At 43.9% G+C, this 26,645-nt stretch overlaps 1 protein-coding gene across 3 annotated transcripts in view; it reads right to left on the bottom strand.

Annotated features, from left to right (window-relative positions):
* Positions 1 to 26,645, bottom strand: part of MDGA2 (MAM domain containing glycosylphosphatidylinositol anchor 2) — a 647,298-nt gene that overhangs the window by 191,035 nt on the left and 429,618 nt on the right. For all 3 annotated transcript variants that reach the window (XM_037901392.2, XM_037901393.2, XM_043548875.1), the window contains one exon: positions 18,150 to 18,443. In XM_037901392.2, the coding sequence (XP_037757320.1) occupies positions 18,150 to 18,443 (294 nt within the window). The remainder of the gene's footprint in view (positions 1 to 18,149; positions 18,444 to 26,645) is intronic.

Below are 26,645 nucleotides of genomic sequence, written 5' to 3'. Positions count from 1 at the left end.
CCAGTCTCAGCAGTTCGCAGTTAGAGGTTTAGGGACACCTGGAGCATGGGGTTACCCCCCAATCATCTTGGCTAATAGCCACTGATGGACCGATTCTCCATGAATTTATTTAATTCGGAACCCATTTATCCTTCTGGCCTGTTCAACATCCCCTGGCAAGGAGTTCCACAGGCAGTCTGTGTGTTGTGTGAAGAAATACTTCCTTTTGTTTGTTTAAAACCTGCTGCCTATTAATTTCGTTAGCTGACTCCTGGTTCTTGTGTTTCGTGAAGGGGTAAACAACGCTTCCTTAGGCACTTTCTCCACAGCATCCATGATTTGAGAGACCTCTGTCCTATACTCCTTTAGTCTTCCCCCGCCCAAGATGAACAGTCCCAGTCTTTTTAATCTCTCCTCATAAGGAAGCTGTTCCATACCCGTGTCACAGGGTCGCTCACCACACTGGCGCCCCCTGCTGGGCGTTTTGGGAATTTTGGGTGTGCCCTCGGGTGGTGGTGGCTCTCCCCTCCTCGCCTCCACCTGTAGGCCCGTTATGGCTCCTTTCAGTGTCTGCTTCATGGCACAGCCCCCTGGCTGTGTCACCGTCCGGTCCCACCCCCCCACTTCTAGGGGACTCCTCCAACAAGAAACCAGCCACTCCTCGCAGCGGCTTGCCAGTGCCCAGCCGGGCCGCTCCTTCAGCAGCTTGGGGCAGGGAGACCAGGGGCAGGCCTGCCCACTACTCCGGGCCCCGACCCAGGGACCTGGCTAACAGCAGCCCCTTCCTTCCCGCTCACTGTCTCTATTCCCTGGGCCACTTCCCCGCAGACTCAGTTCCTTCCGCTCCTGCCTCTGGCTCCGGCTCGCTTGCCCTCTTCCCAGGGCCTCGAGCCTGTAAGTCCTGGCAGCCTGTCAGGAGCTCTCTAGGAACCAGTCTTCTCCCTAGGGCTCCCTGCAGCAGACTCTTTGCTCTGGTCTGCAGCTTCCTTTTATATGGGCCGGCTGGGCCCTGATTGGCTGGTCCAGCCGCCACCCTAATTGTCTGCAGCTGTCACCCTAGTTAGCTGTTTCCCCTGCAGCCCCTCCTTTGGCTGCCTGCCGCTCAGCCTCCCTAGGCTGGTTTTAAACCCCCCAGGGCCAGCGCGGGCCAGGAGCCCCATCACAACCCGTAATTATTTTTGTTGCCCTTCTCTGTACTTCTCCCAATTCTAATATATCTCTTTTCAGATGGGGCGACCATAACTGCAGATAGTATTCAAGATGTGGGCGTACCCTGGGTTTATACAGTGGCATGATGATATTTTCTGTCTTATTATCGATCCCTTTCCTAATGGTTCCTAATGATCTGTTAGCTTTTTTGACTGCTGCTGCACGCTGAGTGGTAACAGCTAATTTAGACCCCATTATTTTGGATGTGTAGTTGTGATTATGTTTTCTAAGGTGAATTGCTTTGCATTTAACACTGGATTTCATGTGCCATTTTCTTGCTCAGTCACCTAGGTTTGTGAGGTCCCTTTGTAACTCTTGCTTTGGACTTACCTATCTTGAATATTGTATTGTCTGCAAATTTTGTATTGTCTGCAAACTTTGCCATCTCACTGTTTACCCCTTTTGACTAATTTATTTATGAGTATGTTTGGAATTTTCCCCCTACAAGGACGTTAAATTTTATTCTATTATGGTCACTATTACTGAACAGTTCACCTATATTCACCTCATGGACAAGATCCTCTGCATCACTTTGGACTAACTCAAGAATTGTCTCTTCCTTGTGGGTTCAAAGACTAGCTGCTCCAAGAAGGAGTCATTAATGGCATGTAGAAAATATTTTCATTGATAATATTCAAAATTTACAGATTGGCAAATTAAGAAAAATGCCACTTGAGAATTTTATTAGCTTTTGATTGACGGCTCTTTACTTTGTATATTTTGACATGTGATATTGACAATTTGTGTTTTAAGGGCTAGAAAGTTTTAACTTTTTGAATCTCACTGTGTATTGTCATTAAATAATTATTGTCTTACCTCTCATTGTGAAAATTTAAATTGATAAAAATTGAAAAACATGGTTAAACCCCATAACTTTGCAGAACTACGAAAATGGAAATAGAAAATTGCAGTGAACATCGAAATACTGTCTGAACATGTGGGGAATTAAATATCAGCATTCAGTCAGTTTGTGTGTTCAGGGCCCAGATAACACTCAATAATCTTTGGCAGCCTTCAAACAAGTCAGAAGATTCCCTGAGAAATGGCAAACCTGTCATTCATTTCAAAAGAGATGATGTACATCTAGCAGCTGAAATGTAGGCAGGCTTGACTGATGTGAAAAGACATTTGGCTGCTGCCTGCTTTTTCCCAGGATTTCACCTACAGTTTATGTCCTCATGGAAGCACTTCGTGCAGGTTCTCTTTGCACAAAGGACATTGGAAGGTGGAACACATTCCCAGCTAGCCAGAGAAATGAGTGATGTGTCTCATTTCAGAAGGAAGCTGGAGTAGTGTGGGAAGGAGGAAGTACATGGTCACTAGCTCTCCCTGGAAGGAAGTGTCTGCAATAAGGTACAAGCAGGCCCGCATGTTCACAACTGACTAGTGAGTTCACTCATCTTGGCTTTTAGGTGCCCAACTGGAGACATCTTTAAAGGGCCTCCTTTTCTGACAGTGCTGAGCGACCCCTCTAGACAAATCAAAGGTGTCTCAAATTTAACTATCAACAATTAAGGCGCAAGCAATTTAAGCCTAGATTATTTTTCCATGTCTGGGAGGCCGGCTTTTTCCAAAACAGAGAGACTTCACCCTGCCTTGACTCTCCTTGGGCTACATCTTTACTGCTGAGCACTTGGAGTCCGGCCGGAGCTCTCTCATGGAGCATTCCTCCAATTCTCCCTCAAGCCCACTAGCGGGGGCTACAGAAGGGCTCTGTATCCACACCCATCCCTCCCTTTGTCTCAGTGACACTCCTCTCCTCACTTTGCTGTGGGGTCAGAGAGATAGCTCTCCTCTTCCCCCCCCCCCACCCCCCACCAGCCTGTACTGTCCGTCTGTAATAACCAGGATGCTAGCAGCCTTCAAAATGCAGCTGGCAGCTAGGAATGACAAGGGCCTGTTGAGGCTGGATAAGCCCCATCTTAGCCAGTCCAGAACAGGGAGGGTGCACAACCCCCAGTCCTAGGACTCTCACTCCCTTTAACCACATCACAATGGAGTTTTGTTTGGGGGGTGCATAGTGAGCTGCTTGGAAGGAGGAGGGTCCTACAGTCGCAGGCCTGCACAAACAGCTCCAGTACCCGCCATGGGCAGCATCTGCAGACGGGCCAGAGAGCTCATTTACATCAGCTGCCCCCTGTAGCTCCATGGGGACCTACCCGCATTGTTCCTGAAGGGCAGCTCAGGGGCCCCTTCCACACTGTCTGCCCAGCCTTAGGATCAGAGCTCTCCCAGGCTGGAGGAAGGGGCCACCATCCTCTTTACATCAGTGTCAAACAGGGTCAAGATTTGGCCTCCTGCTTCCCTTTGGTTTCCCACCCTCCCATACTGTGCCGTTTGTCCAGTTTCATGTGAAATATCTTGGCTCATATGAACATGAAGAAATGGCCAGCTGCTGTAGCATTCAAAAGTGCAGTGTGCCAACACAAACCAAACCCAGACCACACAACTGTTAATACATAGGAGGTTTCTGGAGATAAAACTGTACCCATTTTGCACAGATTGGTGCATATAAATGCATGACTTGCTTAGTTTATCAATTCTACGAGTCAGGTTCTGAAACTACGCAGGAGAACTCCAGAGGAGTCTGGCTTAGCTCAAACCCCAAATTCTGGCTCTGCAGCCCTGTACATTATACAGGGAGGCACCAACCTTTAGGACTCTTTCTTTCTGTTTCTTCATTCGTTCTCATTGCAAGAGCCATGTTCAAAAAAAGTGCTTTTGTCGTCGTTTTGGCAGCTGATTGGAATAAACCCTTCTGCTTTAAAAACATCTTCAATATGATAGGCTGTTAAAATCGTTATCAATAATTTAGGATGTTTTCAATCATTTAAATGCATGTGCTTCAGATTGTATTTTACCTGCTGTTCTAGGGAACATTTTCAACAACAGACACAATGAATCTTATGAGGTTCTCCCAGTGACCACTGGATAAGAAAATATGCAAAATTATCCTGCTCTCATTAATAAATTTCCACTTTGCCAATGCTCGCGTATTCATCATCTCTACAGGTCACCGGAGACACACTGATTTTGACCTGGGTAAATGCCACAATACTGCTATTATTTTGCTTTACTGATCAAAGTTTTTCCAGTGTTTCTACACGTTTTTTCAATGATTTTTCCCTCCCTTGTTATGTTCACATAAATTATATACAGAGTCACCGTTGTTTATTTACCATGCTAACATTGCGCACAGCAGCCTTTCTCCAAGAAACTTTTCCCTTTTTTTTTTTTTTTTTTACTCTCTGCGCTGGCTAGAATTCTGACAAACATCAGGATTAAAAACCAGCACTCTGGAAACACCACTTGTAGCCTGAATCCCAAGGAGAGCAAGTACGGACATCTCAATGGTCTGAATAATGACGGAAGGCTAAACAGAGCCTTCAGGCTCAGCCCTGAGTATACGGGGGTGTCTGGCTGCCACATCAGAGCAGCCCTGGGAAGGAATTTTGACTCTGAAAGCAGCAATTCCTTTCTTGCTCAACTTTGTCTCTGGAGTAGGGAAGCAAGTTACTGCAGCCCTTGGTTGGCTATAACTTCTTGCCAGTGAGCAGAGAGAGTAGAGTCAAGGCTCTGACCATTCACCTCCTTTCTCCATCTCCTCCTTGCTCACTTACTCACAGGAGGAGTACTCGGAGAAGAGAGACTGTACTCCAAACTCCAGTTAAGGATGGGCAGGGTCATGAGCTAACTTCCCCTTGCTACCCTGCTAGTTTAAGTATTGCAAGAATACAATCTAGTCATAAATATTTAAAGAAAATGGTGCAGTATTGCTAAACTCAAGCGTTCAAAACTTTTGAATCCAGACCCCTCAAAAACCATGAGACTGGCTTTAAAAAAACATGAGTTTAAAAATAATATGTTTTGGATTATTTTTCTTTGCCTTCTGGTTTTTGAACTAGTAGGGCATTTTCAGGTCACATTTTGCAGCTTCGCTCCACAAGGGCTAGACATTTACTTTAAAAAAATACAAGCTGAGATTCACTAGACTCCAGGAGCTGGGTCCTTATGGAATATTGTGAGTCGTAAGATAAAATGGCAAGAGTTGGCCACACTTGTATTGAATTGCTTGCATGGTCAAACTTGTAGTGGCTGAAAACATTAGTTACGAACCCCTTTCCCTGCACACTGAATAAGATATTATTTAACATGAAGCAGATTTGTAACTGGACTACATCTTGGGCTCTCATACCCAGAAGATTCTATGCAACTATTCACCACCTTTGCTTAGTATAGCCGCAAAGGTGAGATATCAAGAAAAGAGCAATTTACCTGAAGAGAGTATTGAAAAAAATGATCAAAATGCCCTAATGGAACAGCACCGAGAAAGCAATCCTCCCGGGCAAAAAGTCTTCAGAGAAAGAGCCTAAGGCACAGCATACTATAAAAGCTGCAAGGAGGCAAAATGCACCATAAAAATCAAATGAAAAGTTAAGATGGGAGAGAGAAAAGTTCATCAGTTTAACAAGTAAAAATGGGATGATAATGACCAAAAGGAGAAAAAACACACAGGGGAAAAAAAAAAAAAAGGCATCAACAGACAAAATCTGCCAAATGCGAAAAGTGCAGACACTATAGCAGCAGCAGCCGTAAAACCAGGACCTTTGCTGGGAACAAAGATGTGGCAAAATAGAACCTTTGCTGAAAAGTTCTAATTTCTCAGTGAAATAAATGTAATGAGACACTTCTTCATAATGATAAGACTGTAGTATTTTCATACATGGCTTTTAATCATCCACTGCAAATGCTGTAGGTACCCTACAAAATATGACATTAATACCATGATGGTATTGAAAAAACCTAACCAAGATTGCTGTCCCACTTTGCTAGGCACCAGGCAGACTGTACAACTACCCTGAACCTGACAAAGGGTACCGGCATATCCGTCTTGTGAAGAGGTCTTAAGTGAACTTTTCTTTTACTACCTCTACTCAGCCTTTCTCAATTCGAAGGCAAGCCGAGCCCACCTCCCCAGTAGTGTTGTGTGTGAAACAGCACTTTCCTTATGCATTTCATGGTCCTGCAAGTTTGTGGTTTGATTTTGCTTGTAATCCTAACACTCAATGTGGGGATATTCTAACTAAGCATTTCCTAGCGTTCCAATGATTGAGTCTGGAGCTTTGACGTCCCATGTTCCTCAAGGCGATGAGGAACATAAGGCCACTGGCTGTATAAAAGTTGTTTGTAAGTGAATGTTAATGAACAGGCTGGGGAAAAACAGCTATGGGGTCAAGCCAAAAACTGTGGATCCAGGTCTGAACTTTGAATGGCCCTGAAGTCGGGAGATATTATGATCCAAGATTTGCTTTGGTCTATTATTAACACCATTTGCAAAATTTATATCTGGATCCATTTTCGAATTTCAATCACTCCTAAAGTTTGGGGATCTGTGATTTTGCTTTGGACACAATTCTAGAACCAAAGCAAAGATAACAAAGGCAAACTGGAGCATCTTCATTATTCTGAAATTAAAAGTTTACATGTCACTTTTATTACGTCTGGGAGTTCACTGGTAAAGTCCAAGCACCAAAATAATTACAAACTAGCACAGAAATATTTAGTGAAAAATAAACCTCTAAATGTAGACAAAAGCTAATAGCTAATAACCAATAAGGGAATTAATTCAGAAAACACTGAGCCAAACAGCCCAGGGAATGTACTAGATTCTATAACCTCCATCTGGAGTGTCAATCAGTATCATTCAAATATAGTGTGGCCTCAGGCTTCTGCTAATGCCTCCACTGCAAACATGAGAAGAAAAATGCTAAGGCTTTGATAAGCTTGGCCTTTAGGATTTGATCTAAATAATATGGCTGTAAATGACAAACACTGATTTACTTTGTGGCCTCTGTTTGTTTTAAATTTGATTCTTTTTTAAAGGAAGCATTTTTTTCTGGAATTATCAACCTGCCCTAAATAGCTTTCTAATAAACTGCCATTAGATTTCTCCCTTTTCCATTTTAAACAGAAAATTAAGAAATATATTTTCAAAGTCAAGAGATGCCCACAAATGTCTGAGCTGTGTACGCACACGCCCACACACCAACATGACCTGTGTCAGGACAGTTAATTAGAATGTTATTCACAGACATGCAAATATCATTGGGAGGGTTCGGTACCTCACTGTTGCACAGATACAGCAGAGCACTCTCCTGGGTGTGGATGTTAATTGATAGTTACTGTGTTAGCAATATTAACTTGAGATGAAAGAGGTGGTGATGGTACACCATCCTCTGGGATTTTCTGTTTGTGATCCCGAATATAGTTAATGGAGCAATGCCATTAACTCCTCAGATTGTATCAGCCAATGACATGAAGAAGTTTAGTGGACAGAGGTTACTAAGAAATTAGTTTTGTTGCCGTGCATGGAGAGGAGGAAATGTCCCAATTCTCTGGAGGTGTAACTTCACTGAGATCAATGAAGTCAAGTCAGGAGACAGTTTGGACCAAAGTCTTTCACATCGATAAATGGCTCAGTTTCTGCTCTATGCTGAAATTCCAAGGTCAGCAGGGAAACTGTTTCATCCTCATATTCATTTGCACTCATCTGCCCTCGCAAGAGACATAACTATAAAAAACCGGAGATGTTCCTAGTTTCTTTTGTCACAATAATGAACATTAGACCAGGGTCCACACTCTGCATGAGGGCCTGATTCCCAGCTTTCATTTATTATTTATATTCCAGTGGTGCCTAGAGGACTGAATGGATATCAGGGCCCTATCATGCTAGGCACTGTACAGACACATAGTAACAGACAGTCCCTGCTCTGAAAGACTTACAGTCTAAATAGACACTATGACAAATAAGATGGCCCATGAACTCCATCTTATTATAGGGATGCTAAACAACCCTAGGTCGCATTGACTGCAACCGGTGTTCAGTGATTCTGAAAATCCAGGGTGATGTTATTTCAGCTACGTAGGAGGCATGCAAATATTTCTTTTCCACTTCACTTTGTGAAGACCTAGCAAAAGTACAGGCCCACAGGCAAAATTCCTATTCAAGTCAGGGGTACGGTAGAATAGCTACCAAATTAGACCTTAAAGGGTGTGCAATGCTATAGAGTTTAGACTGCTCCTTGCTGAATAATAATTAAAAAATGACAATATGTTTTTTTCCAAGAAACTCTGTGGTGTTGCCAGTCCCAACTTCACGTTTCTGCTGCCAAGACTCCTTAGAAATCCTTATATGCACAGATTTATTCATTTTCTTTAAGGAATCCATTTTTATGTGCTTGTCACCTTCCAGACTGGTGAGGGGTTGTGTCCCTGCCTGCCCTGGAACCCTGGGTGTCTCACAATGCTTTGCTGTTGTAGCTCCCAACCTGGGCCACTCACAAGCAGCCTGCCAGCAGGCACATCACCCCTGAGTGTGTGTATAGCTGCAGCCCTGGCACAGCCGCTCTGATCCCAGCAGCCTGTCAGCAACACTCCAGTCACACTCTGGCTTCCTCCAGCCTTGGTTACTACTTGCCGGGTGACCCCAACACACTCCCAGTCCCAAGTATTCCCCAAAACATGGGTTCTGCACTGTCCTGCCCTCCCCTGGGTGGTTTGCTGTCAGAGGTTTGCTGTCCCTGTAAAGGGTCAATATGCCACAGTTTTCTACTTTAACTGGCATTACCCAAACCATTCAGTTGAAACACAATATTGATTAGTTTTGATTAAAAAATAAACCAAGTTTAACTACAAAGAGAGAGAGAGATGTTCAGTGAGTACAAATATATGGTATTAAAGTCAGATATGGTTACAAGAGACAAAAATAAAACACTTTCTAGTAGCAAAACTTAATAAGCTCGACTAGGTTCAAGGGAAACTCCTTACCACATGTTCCCAGCAACAGGGCTGACCAAATTCTCAGGCCAGGATCCCTCCCAAAGTGAAAGGGCTGATTCCTTGGTCTTCTTAGGTGAGAGAGAGACAGAATTTGCGCACACAAGCAAGCTTGGCCTATTTTTGCCCCTCACTTTCATCATCCAGTCTCCATTTTCCCTAGGGTTACCCCTAGATAAAGCTCATTCCAGCTGTGAGGACAGAGACAGAGTCTTGCGGTGAAAGAGGTTCCATATTGTTGTTTGCTAAAATGCAGATCGAGCTGTTCCTGCCCCTCTTTGTTGCCGAAGAATGGCCATTTTACTAGTGATTGCCAATCAACTTTGATGACCCCTGTCTGGAGGTGTCCGCTTGTTGTTGTCTTTGAGAAACCAGTTTACCTCCTCCCCAGACTTGTGTGCTAAACACACTGTAGTCATAATTTCATCTTATGTTCATAACTCTCAATACGCATTTCATACATGCATTACACAAGACTACTGATGATCAGTGTGTTATTAGTTTTTCAGTCATATGTCACAAAGCATGCTTTGCACAAAGATTATTACAATAATGTATAGGGTGTGAATACAGGGGTGCCTTCGGTCACGGCGCTCCATTCTGCTAGTAAGGCACAGCACACCCTAACCCTAAACTCCTGGAGGCATTGATTCTCATGCAGAAGCAGAGACAATGCTTTGACAAGACACAATATGTTCTGCCCCTGCTACCCAGAGTGGTAAGGATGGCGGGTGCAGAAGGCAACTGGTTACTTGTCCCTCTCTCCTCCCAGCAGTCTAGGACTGACAGAGGGGGCAGTCTCATACCATCCTTCACTCACAGAAACTCCAGGCTGCCACGACTGACCTGACCCCAGCATCCAGGGATCACAAAGGAGGCATAACGTCCCTTTTGTGTTTCCTCTTAACCCTCCTCTATGTGCTTTCCTTCCATGGCATAAGATCTGGCCCCAAATGCCTTTTCCTTCAAATGTTGCTCTTTCCTCTTTGGCAAGGATTTATATTTATATTTAATTTCTGTTCTTTAGGTAGCACTGGCCAATATGGTCCTGTCCTTTGCTTCCCAGTACAGCAGGACATCACAGCCGTAGGGTGAGATGCTTAGTGAGTATATAATCCCTCTGCTAGTTCCACAATAGCACAGCACTAAAATACTGTAGGTCCCCTATAACGTGGGGCTTAGAGAGACAGGCAGACAGAGACTGACGGTACAGTTGTGGGTTTTTAAAAATCTGTTTCGAGATCAAAGGACTGTCTCCTTGTCTTTCCTATAGACTTCGTACAAAAAAACCCCACAAGCATCCCAGGATGCCTTTCACCCAGGCGGTAAAGACCAAGCCTAACATGAGTTCAATTACAGAAGCTGCCTATATTGCTCGCTGGTTTCCCTTCTCACCTCTATATCTCTACCCAATCCGTACATTAGGTATTTTCTGACTTTACTGTAATTTCTAAGCAGAGGGACCCGAGTAAAGGATTTACCTGCTTGTTAAAGCGTACAGTATGGACAGACTCACTGTGTCACTATGCTCTGCCATTGTGATAGATTATGTTGCTGCAGTCCAAGGGCAACTGAACATCTATAGCGAAAATTCCCAGCTGGTTATTTCATTAGACACATGTTTGGACAATTACTAAGGAGATGTACAAACAATCTTGCATTGGCAAAGATATTGACTAGAGCACAAAATCTTTCCTATCTTCAGCTGTACAATCATAGAATCAAAGCAAAGTGGACTTGATTCTGAGCTTGCTCACACTGATGTAAATCCAGACCAACTATTTTGAATTCTACTGATTCACTCCAGATTTACATTAATGAAACAGATCATCATCAGGCCCAGTATTTCTTGCTAATGAACTGTGCTCTATTCCAAGCACTTTTTAAGTACATAAAAGGTTGTTTTAAAGAGGAGGGTGATCAGTTGTTCTCCTTATCCACTGAGGACCGGCCAAGTAGTAATGGGCTTACACTGCAGCAAGGGAGATTTAGTTTAGATATTAGAAAAAACTTCCCAATTCTCAGGGTGGTTAAGCACTGGAATAAATTGCCTAGGGAGGTTGTGGAATTTCTGTCATTGGAGGTTTTTAGGAACAGGTTAGACAAATAACTGTAAGGGATGTTTTGTGCAGGGGACTAGACTAGAAGACCTCTCGAGGTCCCTTCCAGTCCTACATTTCTATGACACATACATAGAACCTCAGGTTATAGTGAAAGGAAATTCAATGTACCACAGTCCTGTTGTGCAAATCAAATTACTTTGAAGTATATTTGATGTTTTAAGAGGCTTTACAAGTATGTGGAGACCAGTACATTTGAAAAGCAGTTTATGCTATCAGCAATATTTTATGTAGCACCGAAGTAATATTACAGCATATAAAATGCAGGCCCAAGAGGAAGGAATAACTTCTCAGGAAAAACTATTCTGCCCTTTCCAGTATCACCACTTGATCAGGTACCTGATGTAAACATTTGATCATATTGCACCTGATGGCATTTTTTATTTGTTGAGTGTCCTGTTCCGGTAGAAAATGGGGAGCATTTAAATTGCTCCTGGACTCCATTCTTTTGTGCCAACAAAGCTGCTTTTCTTTTCTTTTTTTTCAAAACTTGAATTAAGTTGAGTTTGCACATGGGGATGCAGAGACACAAAGGAAATGGCCAAAGGTGTGAAGAGATGCAGCCCAGGGGCATTTCACTGCATACACCTCTCCCATTTCCTACTTGGTGTCCTTCAACTCAGGCTGGATCCGGAAGAGCAATCTTTCACAACATATTTTAAGTATAATGCCTCCTGCTTGGGGACTCCTACCCACTTGCCTCTGGGCAAGGATGCTGTCTTCCGGGCAACAGTTCCCAGGTTGGATAAGGAGACCTGTGTTCACTGGAACCTCATGTAGGCTCTGCAGGAGGGCAAGACCAGCTTTAAAAATGCATGGAGCCTCAGAGTGCAGGCTGTGGTCCTCCCAGGAAACTCTATAAGTAGCCCCCTCCCCTTTAAACTAATGGGAGCAATGCACCTAACAACACACGTTGGACAGGGAAAATACTGAAGGTGAGCAGCGCGGCCTAAGTTACTGTACTCCCAAGGGACTGAGTTAACTGAAAATACACAAATGCAATGCAAATGGACTAATGCCGATACAAACAGCCCCCCCACCCACACCCACCGAATGCCTTGCCTGCACATCAGGGCTCCCTCCCAATATACGCCCTGTAAGAGAGATAATAGTGCTGAGTACTTACAGGCCAAATTCTCACTCTGAAATGCCCAAATGTTGGCCATTTCATAGACGCTGGGACCCACTGCTGTGGATAAAATAGTCCAGTGAGTGTGCAAGAAACTGCAACAGGGTAGAGACCCCTTAGAAGCCACTGAGTCCCCGTGAACCGGCAAGGCTGAGGAGTCTGTGTCCATTCATCTGTGTCCCTTGCTGTCAGTGTTCACGAGATCCATCAGAGTGACTTTGTTCCTTGCTAGGGTGGGACACGGGGGCAGGATGAGGTAGTCACCATGTCCTGGAAAAGGTGTCTCCTCTCTTGTTTCAGGGTCTTGTCTCCAGCTTACAGTTTTCCCTGGTGTCTCCAGCTAGAGCCTGGGGATGACTTAGTTACATAGGACAGAGACCCCACACCGCATGGAGCTCCAGGGGGCACACCTCTAACTTGAGGGCTGCCTCCTTTTAGTGGCCCTCCCCTTGGGTGTGGGAGGGCAGGGCAAATCCTTGTGTTGTGATTTTTTCCACAAGGATTCTGGTGAGCATTCCCAGCCACTCATGAGAGGTTTATGTTGCTATGGCAACTGGAACCAAAACCCATGGGTCCAAGAGAAGCCGTGGGGGGCAGTCATTATCCTGGTTTTACTGTTGCAAATGGGGCTGTATTTATATTAGATCCCAAGGCTCTGCAGGGAAAGACTGGCATGGTCCTCACACCCTGTGGGATGGAGGGGCTTGGTGGGTTACACAAGCAATTGATGCGTTTAAGAGAAAATGTCAAAAGAGTCCACAACAGATCCCAAACCTACAGCTCTCCAGTGTAATCTGAGCACCCTCATGGCCTTTAATGTATTTATCTTCGCACACCCAAGGGAGGAACGGAAGTGCTACTATCCCCATTTTACAGATGGGAAACGGAGGCAGAGAGACACTAACTGACGTGCCCAAGGTCACTCGGGAATTTTTGGCGGAGCAGGGAAGTGAACCCTGGACTCCGGCTAATGACCTAACCACTGGATCCTCCTCCCAGCTCATGAGTATGCAAGGAGCGTAGATTTTGCTGTATTTGAGTATAGAGTGGTCTCCCGAGAAGGTGGTTGGGATATCATCGACTGGGGGCTTTTGAAATTGCACTAGAAAGTATGCTGACCAATTCTGCACTAGCAGGAAGGTGGACTAGATAATCTAACTGGTCTTTTCCATCTCTGACTGCCACGATTCCTTTGCACTACACGGCACATCTCCTACCAGAATGTCATGATGCTGAAGAGGCTTACAAGGCCCGAATGATGACTTAGTGCCCGCAGTATAAACCTGTATCACAAAGACAGTCCCTGTCCTAGGAAACTCACAATCTAGGAGTTTGACAATACACAATATGGGAATAAACACACATACACGAGGTGGGCAGGTGGCAAGGGAACATTAATGATGGGTGTATTTGCACACAGTAGTAGTCATGGCGGGGTTCATTGTTCACAGTGGCCACATGAAAAACGCCTATTCCTTTACACATGTGATGCAGTTGACTTACAAACCACTGTCAAGGGGAATTTTGCCTGGGTATGAACTGAGGGAATTGGACTCAAATGTTCAGTTTTATGGAAGTGGTTGCATCCCAGGATGGGACCTAACTAAGTTTCATTCAGCTTGTCCACAGAGGTGATTTGGTTTCACACATAGAGCTTGTTTTTATGCCCTAAAGAACTGGATTGTGTGCAACTAGATACATTACACTTCTTCATACCTCTCTCCTCACACACCCACACACTGCAGAAAAAGCCAAATTAATGAGTCATTACATAATTCACAGAGTTTCACCAAAATATCACTTTCTATTTAGAACACAGAATCATCCAAGAATAAATCGTACAGGATTACTGATTTAAAATCACTGACGTTTCTTTATCTCAGATAAAATTAACAGTATTACCATTATAAAAAGAACACTGAAGTTAATGTTAACATACACACACACACACACAGACACACACGTCTTCTCCAATACCTCAAAGATCATTATGAAATCCATGCTTTCCCCATTTCTATTCAAATTCTCACTTGCTAATATCAGAACAAAACGAGTAGGAATCTAAACAAAGACATATTTAAAAAAAAAAAAACTCACCCAAAGACCTTTGATATACTGCTGGCCTCTCATAACCATGTTCTTGTTGTTTCTCCCAGCACTTTCAAAACACATCAGCTGGTGCAAACAGTGTGGTGTTTTTTTTTTGTTTTTAAATCTATAATATAAACCAGAGCTTTTTCCTCTAACATTATAACAAAAGTATTCGTAATGTTCTAGGTTGAGAGGCATGGGAGAGAGACTTTGTTACTTATCTCTTAGCTATCTGAGAGCTTGCTCCGACAACTTCCACGGAAGTCAAGTGGAGAAATCCTACTGAGTTTAATAGGGAACGGATTGGGGCCTGAGACGGGTAGTTTCTGAGAAGTCTATAGAATTGTGGGAAGCAAGGCCCAGCTTTCACAGTCCATCCCTATTCAGCAAAACACGTGTTTAGCTCCCATTGATGTTAATGTTGATCACATGCTTAAATGCTTTGCTGAACTGCAGCCCAAGTGGGTGAGCCAAAGCCCACTGGAATCAATGAGAACCTTTACAGTAACTTCAGTGGGCTTTGGATCAGGCCCTTACATATGCAAGATGGGACACAAAACAGGGGTAAAACAAGTGAGCAGACTCAGCAGGGTTAGTGAGGCACTGTAAGGCCAGTGGGTCTCAAAGCCGGGCCTGAAGAGTTGGCAGGCAGCAAACACCTCCAGGCTGCTAACCATCAGCAGCTATACCCAGCTTGTATTCCCTTATCCATGATCTGCTGTGGACAGAAATTCCAGGAAGTCCCGCCTCAGGGAGTCCGACAGGCAGCAGCCTCATGGCTCCTGAGTGGCTCCCACCCTATATAAACCCCAGGGGCGTTCCAGGAAGTGTCCAGGCAACAGCATAGATCTCCTGTAGCTGCCACGACAATACAGGCTCTTGAAAGACCTCAGCTTGATTTTGACCACTCCTCCTGGCCTGGACCCTGAAACCTGACTCGGACTCTGACCCTGGGTATGCATCTCAGGCTAGAAGCTGCCTACGAACTCCTCCATTACTTGCAAACTTAGGTTTGACTTTGCTCCTCTCTGTCCTTGGCAGCATGCTGACAGGCACAGACTGTCCAGAGCGCTCTTCCAACATTCCCCCAAAAAACCTACTCTCCTCCAAGGACCCCACAAACAAATCAGTGCCCAAATGAGGCTGAAACTCATGTTTCTGGTTTCTAAATGGATTAAACAAGGCTCTCCAAGGTTGTGTCATCACGGGGAATTCCAGGGTGGAGGACAAGGCACACAAATCCCAGATTTACCATTACCAAGGGGAATAGACTGGAGAAGGCAGAAATATGGACATCTTAGCAGCTTCAAAAAGCTTAAAACCAGATTTTCATTAGGAATATTTCTAGTTAAGCTCTCCTGTTATCCGCAACACCTCACTCAGGTAAAAATGCACCCTATCCCAGGTGCTGGAGGGAGCCCTCCAATAGCCCACCTCTGCTACTATCCTTACTGTTTGTATGGCATTAGCATCTAGAGAGGCCCAGCCTAGACTCGGACCCACTGTCCAAGGTGCTGCACAAACACAGCATAAAAGACAGTCCCTGCCCTGAGGAGTTTCCTGTCTAAACAGACAAGACAGAGAGAGGGTGCGAGCGAGAACAGAGGCAGTGATTTGTCCCAGGTCACCCAGCTCAGTGGCAGAGTCAGGAACAGATCCCTGGAGTCCATGCTCCTCAGCCAGTGCCTTGCGCACCAGAACACTATTGTTACATTTACTTTGCGTTCACTTCCCCATGCGGGGCTCTGGAGACCGCTTTCCCCCAAGGTCCCCGCCACGTGACATTCAATTTCACACTCCCAAGAGTTTTCCTGAGTGCATCTGCAGCTGGACACGACTCCTCTTGTGCTCAGCAAAAAGTACAGAGGAAGCTAATGTAGCTTTTCTCCCTCTAAAAGCTAACCTCTTCCATGGCACTGAAGTGTTAACGTATGAGGAAGAATTAGCCAGTTGGTGTCTTTATTAAGGAGGGACTAGCTAGTCTCCTGTGGGGGTGATCTAAACCCATTGTGGCTTGCATAAGCATCTAGCCCATGGGAGGCCACTATTCCATTGGAAGAGAGAAGAGGAGAAAGTGGAAGGAGCAGATAATACATTCAGTTACAGAGCCTTGGGGCAGAATCTTTAGCAACAAAAATCCATGTGGCTATTTGTCATAAGAACATAAGAATGACCATACTGGGTAAGACCAAAGGTCCATCCAGCCCAGTATCCTGTCTGCTGACAGTGGCCAATGCCAGGTTCACTCCTCTGGGGCACCTAACAGGTAATGATCAAGTGATCTCTCTCCTGCCATCCATCTCCACCCTCTGACAAACAGAGGCTAGGGACACCATTCCTTACCCATCCTGGCTAATAGCCATTTATGGACTTAACCTCCATGAATTTATCCAGTTCTCTTTTAAACCCTGTTATAGTCCTAGCCTTTATAACCTCCTCAGGCAAGGAGTTCCACAGGTTGACTGTGCACTGAGAGAAGAAGAACGTCCTTTTATTTGTTTTAAACCTGCTGCCCATTAATTTCATTTGGTGGCCCCTAGTTCTTATATTATGGGAACAAGCAAATAACTTTTCCTTATTCACTTTCTCCACACCACTCATGATTTTATAGACCTCTATCATCTCCCCCCTTAATCTCCTCTTTTCCAAGCTGAAAAGTCCTAGCCTCTTTAATCTCTCCTCCTATGGGACCCGTTCCAAACCCCGAATCAGTTTAGTTGCCCTTTTCTGAACCTTTTCTAATGCCAGTATATCTTTTTTGAGATGAGGACAGTTACATATGTTTGAGCTTACATATATAAGGGATGTGCCAGTGCACCTCTGCATATCTGAGCGAAGTGTAAAAAACAGGTGAGCAGCTCTGTTAATCACAAATGGTTTCTTCAGCAAGAGACCACCAAAAATAAAAATACCATATTAAAATAACTGACTACATTATTAATTGGGAAGAGAATAGCAGTATTACTTAGAGGCCCCAACTGAGATCAGCAACTCATTGGCCAAGCAGTAAACATACACGTGGCTAGAGAGAGTCCCTGACCTAAAGAGCTGCTTGGTTCATCTAAATCAGGAATAACTGAATGGCGCATAAGTCACTTTATTTAACAGCGAAAATAAGAACCGGCATTTTTAACTTGATTTGATTTTCAGACTTGAAAGTCTCCTAGAGACCATCTTATCTGTCACTTACACAGACATGACAATGAATTAGTGTCCCCACCTCAAGTCAGACATCTCATTCTCTGATCATAAAAGCATAGTGTTTGCAAAGTAATTTATTTCCCCACATTCTCTCCTAAATGTGACTGAATTTTATGGCAACACTGTTTATAATTCACATATTGAGACTCTAAAAAGTTCCCCATGCAAAGTGTGTTAACAGTTCCGCATACACCAAGCCCCATGAACTTTTTTCTTATCTCACATGATGTCCATAAGTGAAATCAGTATGGGGGCCAAAATTTACAGAAACATACTCTACTACATGAGGTATTTGTTCCGGCACTTAAAGAAGAGTAATGTTAGACATCCACAGAATAACACAGGTTCATTAAAAATTGACAACAGCAATATCATATACTTTTTAAATCAATGAGTAGCTTGTGTCATTTTTACTTATATGGTATCTGCATATTCTAATCATGAATTCTGGGAACCACAGAACCAAAACAGCAGGACACCGATGCATGGAATAACCAGCAGACTCCTATTGCTATGAGTTTACCAGGAAACAATCAAGTCATTTCCCCCCAAAATGCATAAGAAGAAAATAAGAATTTACTTACACTGCACAATGAGCTGCACCAATGCTTCTCTGGGTTTCACATTAAATCCATTGTACTGACTGGTCTGACATCTGTATGTTCCTGTCATCTCCCTCGACACATTCACTATCCTCAGTATTCCATCATAGCTCTCCATCTGCATGGATCCATCTGGCATTGCAATCTCCTTATCAGCTCTGGACCAAAGAATGATAGGTTTGGGCTTTCCGGTCACCTGGCATTGTAGTTCTATAATGTCTCCTTCCCGGGTGACTAAAGGTGATTTTTCTTGTGGAACAGTCAGATTGGGCGGAACTTCAGAGGGAAAGGGGGGGAAAGAAGAGAAGGTTCCCTGGTTAGTATTTACAGGGAAAGTAGTTGCAAAAATGAAGACAAGATACAGTGTTGCTACTAGTATTTTTATGAGATGAACCTCTGGTCGCATGGCTTTCCGCTGAAGTATGTTTGACCTTGCAAACTTTTTTTTATCATAGAACTGACTGCAGGCCACATATAGAACAGTCAAGGACTAAAGACAACATTCATGCAGGATTCAGAAATCTGTCACGACATTACCCGCAAAGGCTTTTCTTAATGCACATTTTAAACCTACGAACAAACAACTCTGGGAAGGAACATTTGAACAGTTCTTTCCAACAAGGGTCACGTAATCCCTTGACTAGGAGCCTGGCATAACGATGATAAGAAGAGGTGGTCAATGCAATCAGTGCTAGTGTACAAAATACACGATAACATTTCCACTTTTTCCTAGACAGCTTGTTCCCCCGTTTGAAAGAGTCTACCAGGGAAGGTGCGAGATCAGAAGTAAGTGCAGCTTGTAACTATATACTCGTGTCACCAGACTAGTGTTTGTACTAGGAGCCTATTAGCATTCAGCTGAGCCTTCCGCAGTTAGCCCCATTAGAGATGGCACTTCTGCCTCTGTACTTCACGTAGCTACTTTTGATAAGTACAGAGCACTAAGAGCGTCAAAGGCTTGAAGAGAACATTTTTGCCATGTTCAATTATCGTCGCAATCTCATCACGCTATATTCGTTTTGTAACCCAGCTTTTTCTTCTCTCTTAGCCGTGGGCTTAATGCAGATCAAAATACATTTCCTGGAGTTGTGCATGATTTCTAGATGTGAACAGCCACACTGGGTGCCACACAGTCTTGTTTCAGAGTAACAGCCGTGTTAGTCTGTATTCGCAAAAAAAGAACAGGAGGACTTGTGGCACCTTAGAGACTAACCAATTTATTTGAGAATAAGCTTTCGTGAGCTACAGCTCACTTCATCGAATGCGTTTACTTGCATGGATAACACCTACAAGTGATAGCTAGCTTTGTAGTAGGTCCATTTAAATACAGATAAGTGCAGTGTGTGGAGGGAAAACCATGTGACTGGGTGCAGAGCCATGTGATAAGTACATTTATCATGTATCATTTGCTTGCCCACCCTCAGGAGACTATCCACCCCCTGGGACTTGTTCTAAGGCTTCAAATCTCTCAGCACCTTCGAATACCACTGTTTCCTTTTAATCAGCCTGCCAGAGAAATGTTGCTTCTTTCCTCCTAAAACATGGACTTTTCAAAAAAAAAAAAAAAATTACCCTGCCCCCAGCCAGGATGGGCAAGATTCAGTCTTGCACCAAACCTTCTGTCCATAAAAAATTGAAACATTCAAACCTGCCTCAGTGCAGGGGGCTGGACTAGGGAGCCTATCGAGGTTCCTTCCAGTCCTACATTTCTATGATTCGTTGATTCTACCTCACAGCCCCGCAAGGCCAGAAGTGGGACCTTTGTACTGGTGAGAAGGGGAGACAGAGCCCCATCATCCCCCTGGGACCAGCGCTCATTTCTAGGCCTGCAAGATCCTTCAGTATCAGACTTTAAAACGGGGACATTTTCAGGCACAGCAATGCTCTTTTAGACTATTTCACAGGCTTTAGTAGCTCCCTCCTAACTCTGCCACAACGGAGGCAAACTGGTTTTACAGAAGGGTGTAAAAAAATGAACCTGTACTTAAAATGCAGATCTTTCTAAAACATTGCTAGAATATATTCTTGTGTAACATGTGAGGCACAGACCTACAAAACAGGTGATGGTATTGGGCACAATGGCTTGATGGGGCATCATTTGGCAAATCCTGAATACCTCAGTCAGAGCCTCGCCAGCCACGAGTACTGCAGTCATCCCAAGCTCATGGTGATAAAATCACTACACCCCCCACCCACGTTGTGTTCTTTCACTCACAGGCACACAGGGAAAGCGTGTGTATGCGAATATATGCATATATAGCAAACAGACTGAACAACAAACTATCAGGAGCAGGCTGAAGAAGCTGACGTGAAATGAAGGTTTCTCACTCAAAAAGAACAGACATGGGAATACAATGGCTTGAGAAAAAATACATCTGACACCTTTCCCTTTATACCAAATGCCACATACTGACATGGGAGAAAGAGAGAATAATAGCATGCAACTCATGACACAGCTGTCCTCAGTCCCGATACCCGTTATAGCAATAGGGTCGGGAGCGGGGGGAAGGGAGGCCAAAATGTCGTTCCCCCAGGGAATCACCATGGCCGAGCTGCTTCCCCCCAAAAGAGGAGGAAGAAAATACTGATGGAGTTTCTGACTCAGCAGAAACAAGACAGCACTCAAAGAATAAATCTTTCTCGGATACAATATTTATCAGTACACTCAGATCACATCTCACTCTCCCCCTCCCCACAGACACTACTGCAGTAACAGCAACAATAATAAACGATTTGTCGGCAGAAGTCAGGCAAGTTAACAAAAGCAGCCCAGCACCAACAAAATCATCTCTGCCCAGAATCTCATAGACTCACTGAAATGCAGGGCTGGAAGGGAACTCAAGAGAGGTCAGGGGTTGTCTAGCCAGACACTGAAGCAGGACCAAGGAGCTAGACGATCCCTGACAGGTGTTTGTCCAGCCTGTTCTTAAAAACCTCCAGTGACGAGGATTCCACAACCCCCTAATATCTAACCTAAATCTCCCTTGCTGCAGATTAAGCCAATTATTTTTGTCTACCGTCAGTAGATATGGAGAACAACTGATGACAGTATTCTGTGTGCGTGTATATAGATACAATATGTGAACCTTTTCTGTATAACTACTGCCTAGCCAATTACACCTCATTTTGCATGTGATTTTTCCTTCCTAAGTGTAGTATTTTGCTACTGTCTTTATCAAATTTCGCCTTGTTGGTTGCAGACCAATTCTCCAGTGTGTCAAGGTCATTTTAATGCTAATCCTGTCCTCCATATTTTAGAGAACCCTGCCAGCTTGGTGTTGTCTGCAAATTTGATAAGCATCATCTCAACTCTATTAACTAATTCATTAGTGAAAATAGCACACAGTACTGGATCCAAGACAAGATCCGCGTGGAACCACAGTAGGTACGACCACCCAGTATGACACTGAACCGTTGATAACTAGTCTTACCCTTCTTAGTTTGTGGTCTGTTTAGTGAGTATTCAAAAGGTGGCTGAAGTATTTATTTTAAGGAGGCCAGAACAAAGTGGAAGAAAACAAAATACATGAACATTTAGCTGGGCGATGATAGCCAAGAAGGATATGCAAAAGCATACAGAAATTTAGCCAAGAGATCTTAGATTTTAAGATCAATAGGGCTGGGACCATTTTTCGTGATGGTTTTGTACGGCGCCCAGCATAACGACATGCTGATCCCTGATTAGGGTCTCTAGATGATACCACAATTGTCATTAATGGGAGCAAATATGGATACAGGAGGCAAGTTACACAGAGTGCTGATGGCGAGGACAAGAAGCTAGTGTTCGATGCAGCTATCAAGAGGATGCCAATGGAAAGATTTGGAGAGGGCATGAATGGAATCAAAACAGTGTGCAAATTACTTGACCTCAATCTTAAGTATCTAGTATGCACACACAAAAAAAGGAGTACTTGTGGCACTTTAGACACTAACATATTTATTTGAGCATAAGCTTGTGCTCAAATAAATTGGTTAGTCTCTAAGGTGCCACAAGTACTCCTTTTCATTTTGCAGATACAGACTAACATGACTGCTACTCTGAAACCTGTTAGTATGCACACTTCACCCATAGCATCCAGGGACATGAGTTTCAAGCCACTACTTGATTTACAGCAGCATTTTGAATGGACAGTTGGAGGACAGAGAAGGCGAGAGACAAGGAGACTTCAGAGAACAAGGCTGTTGCGCTCAAGGTAAAATATTACCGGTCCAGGATGTGGGTTTTAGAGGTGGGGAGGGATAATAAAGGATGGCATTCTGAGATGTTGCTGAATAAATGCTCAGGAATTAGTGACAGCCCAGGTGTGGAGGTGGGAGAGGATTATTACTTACACATCTCCACAGGTGTGCACGATGCTCTGCAGACATTTAGGAAGATCATTTGCAACGAGTGGATAACCTAATTAGGAGAGAGAGAGGTTGTGGCTCTGGGAGAGAGGGATAAAGTTCACAAGTATTTGGCGCATGGAAACACCAAGAAGGGATCAGGCTGTGTAGAGTGGGCCGATGGCAATTGAACCAGTAAGGATGGACCAAGTCAGGCAAAGGAATGTTTGGGCTGTGCGTCAAGAAATAATCCCACACTGAGATTAGACTGAGTTAATCAGCCAAGAGAATGGACGGAAGCCCTTCACTGGCGTCATTTAAAACTATAGTGCTCAAGGCACTAAAGAACATTGAAGGGAACTACATTGCTGTGTCAGGGAGATAAGAAGCCCCCTTACTTAGGGCTTTGCTTTCTCCAATTTCTACAAAGGTCAAAGGTGATGTTCTGGACTCTTAAAGTGCATCTCCTGCCACAGGCAGCTTTGCGACAGATGCATAGTTCATGGCAAAGACGAAAAAGCTACTTTGGGAAGAGGGTTAACAAGAGGCCTGGCTGAAACTGGCGACAGCCATCCAAGATGGTCTGTGAAAGGCAGCCTCAGAGCTACCTCATTAAGCTTTAGTAAGGCAGCCATTAATCATCATTAGGGACCTTCTCTTTCTTAATGGACCATTTCCTGGAAGGAGAGTGAAATTGTTTACCAACCCATACTGTGTGTTTGTCTTCAAACAACTGTTTGGGGAAACTAGGAAGGGGATTTAGCTGGCATCTTGAGAATGGGCAGAAGAAGAGTTGGTATCTGGACAGCTAGTGAGACTGCCAGTCCTGCCAAAAGGGATTGCTTTCAAAAGATGTAAACTTTTGAACCTTTCATTCACTTTTTCCTTTCTTCTTCTCAGGAAGTAAGTTGAGAAGGTCTTATGTAGTTTAGCTTAAGAAAAGTGTAAATCTAGAGGTGTCAAGCAAACTATTTATTTTAATTTAATTCCATTAATTCCATTTTTACTACTTTTTAAAAATTAGAATGGCTGCTGCCTGGGTAATTTCATGCAGCCACTCCATGGAGAAGAGAGCCCCTTATCCTCAAAGCAAAGGTGTACACAGATAAAGAGACTGTAGAACCTACACACCCTTGCCAGTTTCATTCAAGGGTCAGGGATGGAGTTCTCTGCTCCCATCAAGTTGTGTTGCAGTCAGGCTGTGGTGTGCAAACACAGTTGGGAGGAGCTATAAGACCAAGGAGGACATGAGATTCAGAGAAGATGTGGATCAGTGAGATCTGCTGTGATAGCAGCTCATCATCACCACCTTGTGCAGTAACACAAAGGCAGGGAGACACCTCACCACACAAACCGTGTTGTAACGTGTAGTATAAGGGGCAGATGAGTCCACAAATAAAGAATAAAACTCCTGTATACATTCGATATCAAGTAATTATAAAAGAAAAACATTTTAAAGCAACCCACAATTTCTTTTTCGCTTCACGAATCTATTGCTTGCAATGATAAACCGTTCAAAGGATGATGTCTCCAAAAATCAATTTACTCCAGTAATAAATAAGTCATTTGTTTCCTCCAGAACCCATTTGACATCAGTAGACGGCTTATAAATGATCACTGTTGGACAATGCTTGTGGCTTACAAATGTCTTAATTATACAACTAATTATACCAAAGAATGCTCTTTGTCATCATGGAAATAGACACTACTGTGATTTTAATAAACAATTTGAACTAAAATGAAGATAATTCTTTCATGTGTTGTCAAAGGCAGAATGAGACGACCAACAAACAGAATGTTTCATCAATAGATCAGGGCCCCAAGTTCTAAGAACCAAATGAGGTTTAATTAGCAAATTCTTTAGTAGATAATTGATCAGCTTAAAGATCAGATCATCACAAGGAAGATTTGTGGCTTGACGTTCTACTAATACATTCTTGTAATTTTTGAGTTAGTCTGCCAGTTCACAGTAATGTGTTGGTATGGAAAATATGACTCATTCTAGAGTCCCATCAAAAGGAGTGACACCAATGGATTCTGATCAGGCTAACACTGGACCCGTAGTCCCATCCACATTGTGCTCTATTCCTGGGCTTCACGGCCGCAGAACTAGGATGTTTCCTAAGAGGATGTTTCTGCTTCAGCTTCTACAGCAGCGGTGAGGCAAGGCCAAGTTCAGCTGCACACCAGCTGACCAAGCCTGCTGTTTCCAGAGCCAGGGACTTGAGTCTGTGCACCCTCTTTTTGACCATTGCAAGATGGGCCCTTATCTTCAAGATGTCCAATGGCCCGGGTTGAGCATATTCAAAAAGTTCGCCTAAAATTCTGGAATGAACAACATCACTCCTCTGGCGAAATGGGACTTTGTACCAAACGAGCAAAGCTCACCCGTATAGGAGAGAACGCTTTCTCACCAGTGGATTCAAGGCTGTGGAGCCAACTCCCGCAGGAACTAGGGACTACCAGAAACCTCACTAGATGCTGCTCCAAGTGCAAAGTGCATTTCTCCTGCCTTCTCTAATGGAAACATACAGCATCACGGGCATTTAAAAGCAAAACCCTGCCAAAGCAATACACTATGTTGCATGAACAATTCTCCTCCTAAGAGGATGAGAGAGAACAAACCACAGGTGACAGATGTTTTGGTTTGGTTTTGATTTTTCCCCCAAAAAGGTTAGTAGTGATTGGATGTCTAACATAGCGAGTGCCAGTGAAAATGAGGTAAGATCAGAGGCTAAAATAAAGAAAGAACAAGACAAATTTGTTGTGTTCAAGCCACCAGGACGTGATGAAAGGAGCTGACCGAGGAGATATCTGAACCATTAGTGATTATCTTTGAAAAGTCATGGAAGATGGGAGAGATTCCAGAGGACTGGAAAAGGGCAACTATAGTGCCAATCCATAAGAATGGCCACACTGGGTCAGACCAAAGGTCCATCTAGCCCGATATCCTGTCTTCTGACAGTGGCCAATTCCAGGTGCCCCAGAGGGAATGAACAGAACAGGGAATCATCAAGAGATCCATCCCCTGTCGCCCATTCCCAGCTTCTGGCAAACAGAGTCTGGGGCATGAACCCTGTCCAACCTGGCTAGTAGTCATTGATGGACCTATCCTTCATGAATTTATCTAGTTCTTTTTTGAACCGTGTTATAGTCTTGGCCTTCATAACATTCTCAGGCAAGGAGTTCCACAGGTTGACTGTGTGTTGGGTGAAGAAGTACTTCCTTTCGTTTGTTTTAAATGCACTGCCTATTAATTTCATTGGGTGGCCCCTAGTTCTTGTGTTATGAGTGTTATAGGCATAGTTTGACTTCTATTTGGGGAGGCGGAGCAGCTCCAGTCATGCCAGTGGGGACGCATGTGGGGGGCAAAATTCCATGCCTGTCAAAGAGGTGCCATTTCAGGGTGGGGGGCTTTATTTGTGATTCCAGGGGAATCTCTAAGTTTTTTGTTTGTTTGTTTGGTTGGTGGTTGTTGTTTTTTTTCCAGATAATAACTTAGAAATTATCTGACAGGAACACTGTATCTAATTCCTATATCAAGAAAGAAAATTAAATAAATATTAGACCCACTCAACTCTTAATACTAACATGTTCTGACACCTTGTGGCAAGTCACTTAAGGGACACTAGTTAGGTTTAAAATTGTAATGTATATTCTTACTCAGATACTCTTACTAATGTTAAAATGGACCATCGTGATCATGGATCTGACCTCCTGCACATCGCAGGACACAGAAATTCACCCACTCACTCCTGTAATAGACCCCTAACCTCTAGCTGAGTTACTGAAGTCCTCAAATCATGGTGTTATGACTTCAAATTACAGAGAATTCACCATTTACACTAGTTTAAACCTGCAAGTGACCCATGCCCCATGCTGCAGAGGAAGGCAAAAAAATCCCAGGGTCTCTGCCAACCTGACCCGGGGGAAAATTCCTTCCCAACCCCAAATATGGTGATCAATTAGATCCTGGGCATGTGGGTAAGACACACCAGGCAGATACCTGGGAAAGAATTCTCTGTAGTAACTCAGAGTCCTCCCCGTCTAGTGTCCCCATCTAGCACTGGGGATTTTTGCTACAGTCAATCGCCGATGGGCCACATGGCATTTTAGGCAGTCCCGTCATACCATCCCCTCCATAAATTTATC

This window comes from Chelonia mydas, chromosome 6 (assembly GCF_015237465.2).
Source record: "Chelonia mydas isolate rCheMyd1 chromosome 6, rCheMyd1.pri.v2, whole genome shotgun sequence".
Classification (NCBI taxonomy): Eukaryota; Metazoa; Chordata; order Testudines; family Cheloniidae; genus Chelonia; species Chelonia mydas.
The sequence above is the reverse complement of the archived record's forward strand: the minus strand, read 5'-3'. Positions and strand labels throughout refer to the sequence as shown.